The following is a 12,699-nucleotide window of genomic DNA, read 5'->3' as shown; positions in this document are numbered from 1 at the left end:
AAGTTCTAGCAGCATGAAGATCATCACAGACAAAGGATGATGTAGTCAGATTCGTGTCTTCGGACACATAGAATAGTTTTAATTATTCATTTGTAATTTTGTTTTAACAAATCACATGTAAAAACAAGTTTTGTAATTGCAAGTGTAGTGTCCATCCCTGATTTATCTTTTCCTTTTTGTGCTTCAATAGACTATTTTGTCATAGCATAGACAATCTTGTGATACTTGGATTAGACTATTGTGGATTTATATGTGGTTTAGATGCTTTATCATGGATATTGGACATATTATATTGCATTCGACATTACTATTCCATGTGGATGATGACATTATGGATTGTTATATGGGCTATTTGATGACTTATATGTACCTATTCTATGTGTTGTATATAGTATATACTCTCTTACGATTTTGATGATATTTTATGATGTACTAACCCTAATTCATGATGTGAGATCGATTATAATATTGCTTGATCGTTTGCAAGTGTCTTCTACTGTTTTTGTGATAAGGGACGATGTCACATCACTCATTGCGAGCGGGATGTGCCATTGTGATTATCTATCACTTGCTTGTATTATATATTGTATATGTTGTATCGTAGCTTGTGGATGCAAGATTTCCAAGTACCAGACATCGACTCCACCAGGCTTCACAGGTCTGAGCATATCTTATCCCAATGGCAAGTTGATCGAAGATGACATGAAGACCCATTCTACACTCTAGGTTTAAGATTGATTACCCTTGTTAGTCTTTGTGTGAGTTGTTCAGTGTTGAGTGATCTCTTGAGTTTCCCTTTGTTATCTTGCGTGGCGTATTGTGTTTATTGTTTGAATTAATTATTATTAGTTAATTAATTGAGTTGTATAGTTTAATAATGTTAAATTAAATTAATAGACTTATATAGTTTATAATAATAAAATAAATATATATAGTTGGTAATAATAAAATAAATAAATAATTGAGAGCAATATTGGATGAATGATTTTGTATCATGTTATTTAATTATTAATTTGGAATTAATATTATCATTTAGTAAGAAAAGGCTTTATTATTAATTAGAATATTTAATTATATAAATAGCCTTTGATTTATTATTGTGGCTTTAATTTATTATAGCCTTGGTTTATTTATTTATTTATTGGGCTTTCTATAAATTGTGCCCATGAGTATTATTTGATTATTTGTATTCTTGGATTAATTAATATATTCTTTTTACCTACCCTATTATACTATCGGTTGTGAGTTTGGGGTAAGTTGATTAAATAATATTTTATTATTCTTACCTTGGTGTTTGAGAAGGGTTGGTAAGAAATATATTTTTAGTTAATTTCGAGGCCGACATGTTCTATAGTTTTATTTTTAGATTTCTATTTACTTGCTTTCCTGTGATTTCCCGAGGGTTGGCTTGAAATGCATTCTCTGTGACTTCGGATTTTGTATTTGCATGTGAGAAGCTTGGATTGTTTTGGCTGAGCTTGGTTGGATTCATTCTTCTTCAAATTTTCAATTCAGCATTTTACCAGGTCAAAGGACTCTTCCTTTGTATTTTCATTTTCGAAAGATTTTCTTCTCTATGTATTCTCAGGAATTTGGGGAAAGTAATTCATCAATATAGTTTTGTATAGTTGGCTCGTAAAATATTTCCTTGCATAAGATTTTATCCTATACTTTAACTTTAGAAATGGGAAAAAATAAATTTGGGGATATGGTTGTTGTCGGAATATACGGCTCTGTATCTTTGTCTGTGATGGAATCTTCTTCTTCTCTCTGAGATATTTGATTGGAATGTGTTTGTTTGTGGTTTTGATGGAGTATTATCTTATTTTGAGTTCGCATGGGCTGTGACAGACTGTCAGCGACTCCCTTTTTGTGAAGTTTGGGTTATTGCTGTGAAGTTTTGAATGGAGAATTCTTCCTATTTGATCTATGTTATTTTGATTTGATTACACCCTTAAGTTGTATTTTCTAGGCATCATTGCGTTGCTTGATTTCATAACTTAATTATGTTTTAGTGATTTTAGATTTGAGATCGTATTTGAGTCCTTTTTTCCGTGTTTTCTAAGTTTGTTGTGTATGCACTAAAACTGTTAGTATATGCGCTATAGGATTTGGTAAATGCACTACAGAATGTAGCATATGGGCCATTTTGTTTTACATATGTAATACAGGGTTAGACAAATGCGCTACTCTGCTAAACATATGCGCTATTCTATGTTGTTTTGATTATTTTGTCTTCTGAGTCACTTTTCGACATTTTCTAGGTTTCGCAATTGAATTTTATGTCTGTCCAAAGGCTGAATCTATGTTTTCTAAGCATCCTGAGATAATTCTGGTTGTATTATTGATTTAGTTGAACTTTTGTATTTTTGGTTTTCTTATAAAAATGGCTTTCGCCTTTTGGCAAAATTTAGCAAGATGTGCTATACCTTGTTGTGATGTTGGGCTCTTTGATTTCATTTGGTACTGGCTGGTTATGGTTGTGATGTTGGCTTTTTGTGCATTGTGATATTCCATGTTATGGAGATCTTGGTTACCGGATTATGTTTTGTGAAGCCCTTTTTGTTTGATTGCTTGTGTTGTTAAGGCCTAGATGCATGACTAGGGGGAGTGGACTTCTGTGAGTCTGTCGAGGTCACAAGGAATAAACTGCTAGGATTATTGTGTAATAGAGCCGAGGTCTATACCGTTTGGATAGCTCATTGGAAGTTTTCCATTGGAATTGATAAGTGATAACATAATAATTAATATTAGGTGGGTTGCATAGAGTAACTGATCTAAGCAAGATAATAAATGTGTTTTGAATCTTTTGATATACCCACCTCATGGAACGAAGACCGGAGTGAGGTGGTAGATCTGGTAATCGGGTAAACCGTACTACCTTGATTTCCTCAAAGGCTGAGATGATTTTCCATGTGTATCCTATGTGGTAGCATGTGATGACACTCTTTCCTTACATGTTGGTCCTAGTTCCTTATGTCTTGTTGTTGAGTCACTTTTGGAAGTTTCTTGGTTGTTTAGTATGCTTTCCTTGGTTTGTGTTAGTGTTGTTTCCTCTTTACTTGATAGGTGTCAGCTTAGATCTAGAGTGTGTGTGGGATCTTGTGTCATCTCCTAGCACAAGCTGTGGTTCCTTTGGTTCCACATGGTCGGGTGGTTGGTGCCTTTCTTCCATTGGGATGCTTTTCTTAGATGCCTTGAGTGGATGTGGATCTCTTATCTCTTCAGCTCGTGGATGGATATTCGGAGCAGATTATTGTACATGATTCATTTGACATGTATATGTAATTGTATTTGAGAACTATGTTCATTGTTGTAAAATACATGGTATTCATGTATCTAGTAGATGTTATTAGGGGAAACAATGATGTATCATGTGTCTCTTGAGAATGATTAATAATGAGAATAATGGATATTGAATCTATGGATGTGTACTTAGTGCCATGCTTGTGATGATGTAATTAGTTCATATTGCTATGGTTTAATAATGTGGTAAATGGTATTGAAATGGTTAATTGATGCTAAGAGAAATGAATGGTTGGGATTAAAAACTGTTAATTTTGTAACGTCGGTCGTACTATTTCATGCTTCCGATATATATATATATATATATATATATATATATATATATATATATATATATATATATATATATATATAAATTTGATTACATATACTAATATGTTAACGTTAACTAATGATAAATAACACCAAAGTTAACTTATCGTGTTTGACCAACGGTTACACCGTTCATGGTATCGGGTGGTAAAGCGATTCTCAAACAAGTCACACTCCTTCCGATCGGGTAAGTAAACGGTGACTAGTTTATATACTATGGTGAGAGGTACGGAGTGAAGAGATATGTCTTCCCATTCTCAAACAAGTCACACTCCTTCTGATCGGGTAAGTAAACGGTGACTAGTTTATATACTATGGTGAGAGGTACGTAGGGAAGAGATGTGTCTTCCCACGTGGGAAGACATATCTCTTCACTCCGTAACCCCTCATCCAGTTATATAGCATGTTTACATTGAGGAGGATGTACACACCGAAATTGATAAGTGTGGTGCATCTTTAAAACACGCTATAGCAGATAAAATACAACTTTCAGATCATATCTCCATCTCTTCTATTTTGATCACAGAATTTTGAAAGAACTTAACATGGTATCAGAGCGAAGTTAAGGAAGATCATATTAAAATTCTATAATGATCTCATAAACTTTCACCAGGCTCTTACTAAGATCACATTCCCATAATCCTAATGGTAACAGGAGTTAGGTTTGAAGATAGATTAGATGGAGCATCAAATTTTGTATCTTGTAAATTCAGGATCATGCTTGTTTTGAAAGAAAATAAAATTGACTCCCATGTCAAAAGTGAAATTCCTGAACCCTCTGATGATACAAAGAAAATTCAGTGGAGCAAGGACAGTGAGAAGGCCCTTAAGATAATTGTGGATTCAGTAAGAGACCACATTGTACCAGTTATTTATAAATATGAGACGGCCTTTCAGATGTTCAAAGCACTAGCTGACATTTATGAAATCAATAACACTAGCACGGCCCTCACCCTAAAGAATCAACTACACCATATAAAGATGAATAAAGGAGAAACAATTACATCCTATTTCTTGAGGATCACTGAGCTTAGGGATCAACTATCCACTATTGGACATCTAGTAGACAACAAAGAACTTGCTATGATGGCCCTAAATGGACTTCCTACCTCATGGGAATCGTTCATTCAAGGAATCAGTGCTCGTTCTAAGTTTCCTAAGTTTGATAGATTGAAAACCGGTTGCATTCAAGAGGAATCTTGGCTTGTCACAAGAGGAATAAAACAAAACAATGGTAATGAAAACATTCAAGTTCTAAACTCTAATTCCCACAAGAAAGGAAAGAAAAAGTACTTTAAGAGAAAGAGGGACAATAGCTCAAATGGGAAGAGGTCTTCAAAGAAGAAGAGAGACATTTTTGAAGTACAATGTTTCAGATGTGACCAATATGGGAACTATGCAATGAAGTGTCCAGACAGGATCAAACAAGCAGCTTCAATGGTGGAAATTAAGAAAGGGAGTAATTCTGAGAAGCTAGTCTTCTACTCAACCCTCTTAAGTCAAGTCACCTCCAATTTCAACACATGGGTGATTGACAGTGGAGCATCTTGACACATCACTGGATTTCGTGAGCACCTAGATACAATTGTGGAAAGTTCAAATGAAGAAGTGACAATTGGTGATGACTCAAATTATCCAGTTATGGGAATAGGAACCTGCAATATCAATCTAAAGTCAGGCATATCCCTATAGCTGACTGGAGTTCTATAAAGAGAAACCTTGTCTCAGTTTCTGCACTTGAAGATAAGGGTTACAGATTAACCTTTATGGAAGCAAAGGTACTTGCTTGGCCAAAGAACTCCACCATCAAGAAAGCCCACACCATTGGAGTAAGATAAGGGAGCCTCTACAAACTTTGCACCACTCCACCTCTAGCCTTGATTCATGAGACTCCAGATTCGAATGAACTTTGGCACAAAAGATTAGGGCACCTTCATTTCCATGCCCTACCTAAGATAGAGAAGATGGTGATCGGCTTACCCAAGCTAAGTCAAAAATCTGAAGGAGCCTGCAAAGGGTGTGCCTTGGGAAAGAATACTAAAAGGTCTTTTAATTCTAACAACAATAAATCCAAAAATATATTAGAATTAGTTCATTCTGATTTATGTGGACCCATGTCTGTACGCTCATTAGGGGGATTTTTATATTATGTAATATTTGTAGATGATTATTCTAGGAAGACCTGGATATATTTTCTGAGGTACAAAGAGTCTGAGGAAATCCTTTCTAAATTTAAGGAATTCAAAGCTCTTGTAGAAAATATGACAGGTAAGAAAATCATAACCTTAAGCACAGACAATGGGGGGGAATACACTGTTTAAAGATTATTGTATAAATGTTGGGATTAAGAGGGAGTTAACCGTACCTTATAACCCACAACAAAATGGGGTAGCTGAAAGAAAGAATAGGACTATAGTAGAAGCTGCTAGGGCTATGTTGTTTGACCAAAATATAGAAACCTCATTTTGGGCTGAAGCATCTAGGACAGTTATGTACATTCAAAATAGATATCCTCATTCTCTTCTTGACAATAAAACCCCTGAAGAAGCCTTTACTAGCAACAAACCTGACATGAGTCATTTCCGGATCTTTGGGTGTCCAGTCTATATTCATGTTCCCAAAGAAAAGAGGTCAAAGTTAGAACCTTCTAGAAAGAAAGGAGTATTTGTTGGGTATAGTGAAACCTCTAAAGCCTACAAAATATACATACCTGGTCAAAGAGAAATTGAACTAAGCAGAGATGTCATCTTTGAGGAAGACATAGCATTTAGGAGGTCCAAAAGCTCTAATGAATTAGAACACCAAGATCCTCCTACAAGCTTGGATGAGGATTCCACCTTTGAGATTCAGAGGGAGACCCCTGAAGATGCTAAGCATGAAGTTCAAGGCTTACCTTTAGAAGAAAATTATTCTGAAACTAGGAAGAGACCACTTTGGGCTAAAAAGATGCTTCAAGAAGCTGAAAATTATATTGCACTCCAAAGGGGACCTTCAAAGAAAGAGACCTAACCTATTTTCTAGTTATACTGTCTTGATGAGTGAGATCATTGATGCAGAACCTTTTGGTGTTGGAGATGCGCTCAAGCATCAAGTTTGGAAAGATGCTATGTCAGAAGAGTATCAGTCAATTCTAAAAAATGATGTTTGGGATATTGTGCCTAGGCCTAAAGGCAAATCTGTGGTATCTTCTAAATGACTCTTCAAAATCAAACATGCAGCAGATGGTAGCATTAAGAAGCACAAAGCAAGGTTTGTTGCCAGAGGTTTCTCACAGATAGAAGGTATTGACTATGAAGAGACATTTGCTCTTGTTGCCAGATACACTTCTGTCCGAGCAGTTTTGGCTATTGCATCATCTAAAGGATGGAAAGTCCATCAAATGGATGTCAAGACTGCTTTTCTGAATGGTAAGATTGAAGAAGAAGTTTATTTGGAGCAACCTAAAGGTTTTGTGATTCATAAGGCTGAATCACATGTCTGTAGATTAAAGAAAGCTCTTTATGGATTGAAACAGGCCCCAGAGCATGGTATGAAAGAATTGATCACTATCTCTTGGAATTAGGGTTTTTCAAGAATGAAGCAGATCCAAATCTCTACTACAAGATAATCAATGGTGAATTATTAATTCTTATTCTTTATGTTGATGATCTACTAATCACTAGAGAGGATAATTGTATTTCTCGATGTAAGAAAGAATTAGCCTCTGAGTTTGATATGAAAGATTTAGGAATTCGTCACTACTTCCTTGGATTGGAAGTTTGGCAGCAAGCAAATGGTATAATCCTTAATCAAGGAAAATACACCATTGATATACTCAAGAGATTTAGAATGTTGGATTGTAGATCCATGACCACACCTATGGAGACAAATCTGCACAAGCTAAAGGAAACAGCTGCAGAATCAAAGTTTCCAGATCCTACACTCTACAGACAGATTATTGGATCTCTGATGTATTTGGTAAACACAAGACTTGATATATGTTATGTTGTAAATGCACTAATTCAGTTCATGTGTGAACCCAGAGAAATACATCTTGTTGTTGCAAAGCATATTCTGAGATATCTTCGAGAAACTATTGGTTTTGGTTTGAAATATAAACATGTAGAACTTGACCTACATGGATTCACTTATTCTGATTGGGCTGGGAGCATAGTTGACTGGCAAAGCACATCAGGTTGTTGCTTCAGTTTAAGATCAGGAATGATCTCATGGATATGTAGAAAACAGTCTTCAGTTGCTCAGAGTTCTACATAAGCTAAATACATTGCAGCCTCCATGGGAGCAAGAGAAGTTGTATGACTCCGAAAATTGCTTGTAGGACTGTTTGGTCAACCCTTAAATCCTACTGTCATCTACTGTGACAATCAGAGTTGCATCAAGCTTTCAATGAATCCAGTATTTCATGACAGGTCTAAACACATTGAGATTCCTTATCGTTATGTTCGAGATATGGTGGAATGGAATGTGATCCAGCTGAATTATATTAGTACAGGTGATCAGATTGCAGACATTCTTACCAAGCCTCTCTCCAGGATCAAGATTAAACACTTTAGAGATAACTTGGTATGGTTAAAAATGTTATTTAATTTTGAGATAGAGTCTCATTTATTTTGATATACTAATATATTTAAAGATGCTTAGTGTGTAAACTCTTTTATTTGTCATGTGTGTGACTCCATGACTGCATGGGCCTTCTATGAACATTATTGAAGGGTGACGACTTTTCAATAATGAACACTTGTTTCAAATTGATATTGTAAGGTGACGATTTTACAATTATCAATTTAACTATCTTGATGGATATCATGTGACTTGATATCTGTGGACATGTCATGATAGTATATATATCTCTGAGGCATTATGGTAGATATCTATTGGTTGATATCATTAAATAAACCATAATTATGATAGAGATCTTCATGGTGAATATTATGAACATAATATTCGTGGACATGCCATGAAATCATTATCAGTATGGTAGGCATCATGTGACTTGATGCCAATGCACATACCTTACTTGATAACTATGAGTTATGGTGAGTATCATGAGACTTGATATTCATTGTTGAACCATATCTCTGAATATCACTATGGTGTGATATCTCCTCTCTTCACAATCAATGGATGAATTGTGATGTTTTCTCTAACATGAAATGTGTCCTCCCTAGTTAAGAGGGAGTGTTAATTTTGTAACATCGGTCGTACTATTTCATGCTTCCGAGATATATATATATATATATATTTGATTACATATACTAATATGTTAACATTAACTAATGATAAATAAAACCAAAGTTAACTTATCGCGTTTGACCAACGGTTACACCGTTCATGGTATCGAGTGGTAAAGCGATTCTTAAACAAGTCGCACTCCTTCTGATCGGGTAAGTAAACGGTGACTAGTTTATATACTATGGTGAGAGGTACGTAGGGAAGAGATGTGTCTTCCCACGTGGGAAGACATATCTCTTCACTACGTAACCCCTCATCCAGTTATATAGCATGCTTACATTGAGGAGGATGTACACACTAAAATTGATAAGTGTGGTGCATCTTTAAAACATGCTATAGCAGATAAAATACAACTTCCAGATCATATCTCCATCTCTACTATTTTGATCACAGAATTTTGAAAGAACTTAACAGGAATGTAGCGTCGTAAAATTGCGACACTTGCAATTTCGATTGCATTTGGGTCTTCACGATGGCGGCGCAACGTTGAACCTGAATGGAGACCCCGAAACCTGTTTACGACATCAAAAACTGCATCTTTCTGCACCTTGGCCTGATCCTCCTTGCACCCTGCTGTCCCGATAGGTGGGACCATGGCGCCCAGCGCCCTGGTCCCTGGCCCTATTTTGGGCCCGGTCTTTTGTTGGGCATCGGGTCTTCAAGTTTGCAATTTGGAAATAATGCTCCTAGGTCGGCTTAAGGTCGGGAAAATCAGTCTCCTAACCCTAATTGACAAGTATATAAACTACATTTCCCCTCCCAGAAAAAGAGAGAAAAGAAAAGGGGGCGAAAAACATATGTGTGCAAGAGGCGGAAGCGATATTCAAACATTCAAACATTCAAGCATTCAAGCATCCCTTCAAGCAATTGAGCATTCTAAGTCTCCATTCAAGGCTAGGTGTTGCATTCAAGACAAGGATTCAAACATTGAAGAGGAGATCACCTACAACATACAACATACAACATCATTACACCTTCGCATGTAAGAATACAAACATTCTTACAACAAGGTATCAGTACTTGATTACATTACAAACATTTACATTTACAGCATTCTCATTTCTTGGTTAATTCCAAAACCGGGGTTTGACCTGAAGGCAAACCCCTAATCCCTAACCCCCCAATCGTCCTCTCTTTTCTATGTGTAGGTTGCAGGTACGCAGCTGTAATTGAAGATCTGGAATCCTTGTGCAGAGACGAACAAATCCCCCTTCGTTTCGCAGATTTTTCGGAGGACCGTGTGCACTCCGGGCGCCATCGTCCCATCAACTTTCGCTCAAACTTGCAGGACAGCATCGTCTCGACATTTTACTGCTAATTTCAGGTCCGTAGCTTCATCCCGTATCCCTATCTCCGTCTACACGCGAATCTTTCTTACTTTTACATACACTCCTAGTTCAATCCTTCTATCTACATTCTTTACAAAAGAGGGTATCCTTGATGTCTCAACCCTTGAAACTCATTTAGAATTCAATCTTGCATTGTGTGGGATTGGATCTTGTGAGTTTCAACCCCTCTTTTGAATGTAAAGTCTCTCCTAAGTGAAAACCGTCAATCCTAGTGACGACCTTTCTCTCTCCTTGGAGTGGGGGAACACCTAGGGTTCGATTTTCCGCTTAACAAGGAACATTTGGTATTGGTGCTTTAAAATGAACCTCATGGGATGGTTTGAATATTCATAGATGGTTGCAATCATACAAGGTTAATGAAATGAACCAAATGTGATTGTGTGAAAGGAATTAATCATAGTAAGTTAGACTACATTTGGATTATAGAAATAAATATGTTATCGTGTTTAAGAAATGTTAAGTGTTTAGTTTAAGTAATGGTGTTGAGATACCCTAGGGAAGATAGATGTTAATGACGTAACTGTGTTTATGTCCGCTTGCATATAATGTTGATGAGCATGTTTATGTTGCATTAGTTCATGTGATGTTTTAAAAAAAAATGCTCTCTCTATTTTGCATGTTAGTTAGTGTATTTCTCTAAGGTATTTTGGCGAGCATTACAGCAAGTGTCACTTTCACTTGCACTTTTGTAAAATGTAATTACATATAAAGCAACTACAAGTTGGGTTAAATTAGGACTGTGGTTGGAATAAGCCATGGTGGTTGGGAGAATTTCTCAAGTTAGTTAGGATCCTCCAGCCTTTTTCTCAAGACTCCTCTCCTATAAATACTTGAGGGGGTCTATTGTAATCGATATCTTTTGGCAATGCAAAAAGACTCTACCAGTTTGTATGTGCACTCTAAGACTTTGAGCTTAGTTGTAAATCAGATTGTAATCAGTTAAAAGAGGCAAATTGCTTTCAAACTTTGTGTTGATTCAAGGTGTTATGTGACGACATTTTTTGGAGATTGATTGTGAATTTTGAGGTGTTATACAAGAGGGATTCAAGTTCAATCTTACAGACTTTGAAATGTTTATTGCGTTTGGATTTTTAAATTGGTTTTTAGATTTGATATTGTAGACTTTGAGCTTCTTGTCAAGTTTGAAACTATTGTAGGACGCTCAAGCAAAGGGGGTAACTTGTAACTTGCAGATTTCGTACTGCTTTTATTTTCTATGTTTGTGTATAAGAGGTGCATCATATATTTAGACTTTGAGTTGCTACATACTATGCTTGGTTACCAAAAAATCATCTAAAAAGGTTGATAGGAGAGTAGATAGTTGAAGACTTTGAGCTTTCTTTCTATTTTCCCATCCTGGAGAAGCAACGGATGACTTTGTGCCTTTATGGAAACTTTGCTTCTTTATTTAGTTTACTTCATTAATCATTTGTGCTTTCAGCTGTGATTCTTTTCTCAAGGAAGATAAAAGAATAAGTGTCTTTTTCTAATAAAATAGAGAACAAGAAAGAGTTTCGCCCAGATTTAAAATAGATTTAGAATTAGATTTTATTTATGAATTGTTAAAGTGGAAAGCAAAGGAGGAGCCTTCCCTAAATTAGGAGAGTTTTATACTCACACACTGTGGCTGAAACCACAATTTTGCACATCTTCTCAGGTGTACAAAATTTTCAACCAACACTGCCATGTTCTGAACCAATAGATTTATGGATCATCACACGAAGACTGAATAAGCATGATCATTACTAGTTATATGAAATCTTTATAATTTATCTGCAAGTAAAAAAATGTTTTCTCAATCTAATGAGTAGAATTGTTCCCTTCTACATGTTTCAATAATATCATTGGCATATGTCAATCCACAAGTCATAACTTAAAAAAAATCATTTCCAGATACTACATACCTTGACTGCATACAGGTTTCCATCCTTATTACCACGGTGGAGAACCTGAATATGGACAGTGTTCTTAATATTAGGTCTTGGACAGAAACATCATTCATAATCAACTCAGATCATCAATCAGTTTTCTGCTAAATTTTAAATTTTAAACAAGCAAATGACTTTTACTTACAACTTTACAGTAACTTCCACTCCCAATTTTGCATTCACGAACATACTCGTTGATCATCTTATTTCCTTCAAAATCCTGCAAACAAATAAAACTTTTCTTTGGATACTGCCCTGAGCATCAAACAAATGCTACCAAGTTCCAAGCAACAAAATCTAATTGTAAACTTCATATTTCATTTCAATACAAAATTAACTGCTGTAAAGGTTAATCCGTTCAGTTTTGGTAACAACAAACTATCAAAATCACAAACCCAAAAAACTATACTATTGTATCAAAATTCAAACTCAAATCAGCAAGAATAGAACACCACAAGCAATGATAATGCCTAAGAAAATTAAATTGTGTGGCAGAATCAAAAACTGGAAGTATGTTAAGATTCTTCTTTGTTCATTGTCACTGACTGCTCGTATCTCTTAAGCTCTGACCA

The 12,699-nt window shown here is 35.8% G+C and overlaps 1 protein-coding gene across 4 annotated transcripts in view; it reads right to left on the bottom strand.

The window, feature by feature from the left end:
- LOC131044703 (serine/threonine-protein kinase GRIK2) overlaps window positions 1–12,699 on the bottom strand; it is a 115,771-nt gene that overhangs the window by 65,989 nt on the left and 37,083 nt on the right. For 3 of the 4 annotated variants that reach the window (XM_057978086.2, XM_057978087.2, XM_057978085.2), the window contains exons 2-3: window positions 12,273–12,347; window positions 12,104–12,148 (exon numbers count right to left, since the gene is read on the bottom strand). In XM_057978086.2, the coding sequence (XP_057834069.1) occupies window positions 12,104–12,148; window positions 12,273–12,347 (120 nt within the window). The remainder of the gene's footprint in view (window positions 1–12,103; window positions 12,149–12,272; window positions 12,348–12,699) is intronic. The other variant, XM_057978088.2, reaches the window with a different exon arrangement.

This window comes from Cryptomeria japonica, chromosome 3, assembly GCF_030272615.1.
Source record: "Cryptomeria japonica chromosome 3, Sugi_1.0, whole genome shotgun sequence".
NCBI classification, from domain to species: Eukaryota; Viridiplantae; Streptophyta; class Pinopsida; order Cupressales; family Cupressaceae; genus Cryptomeria; species Cryptomeria japonica.
This window is presented reverse-complemented; position numbering and strand designations above follow the sequence as displayed.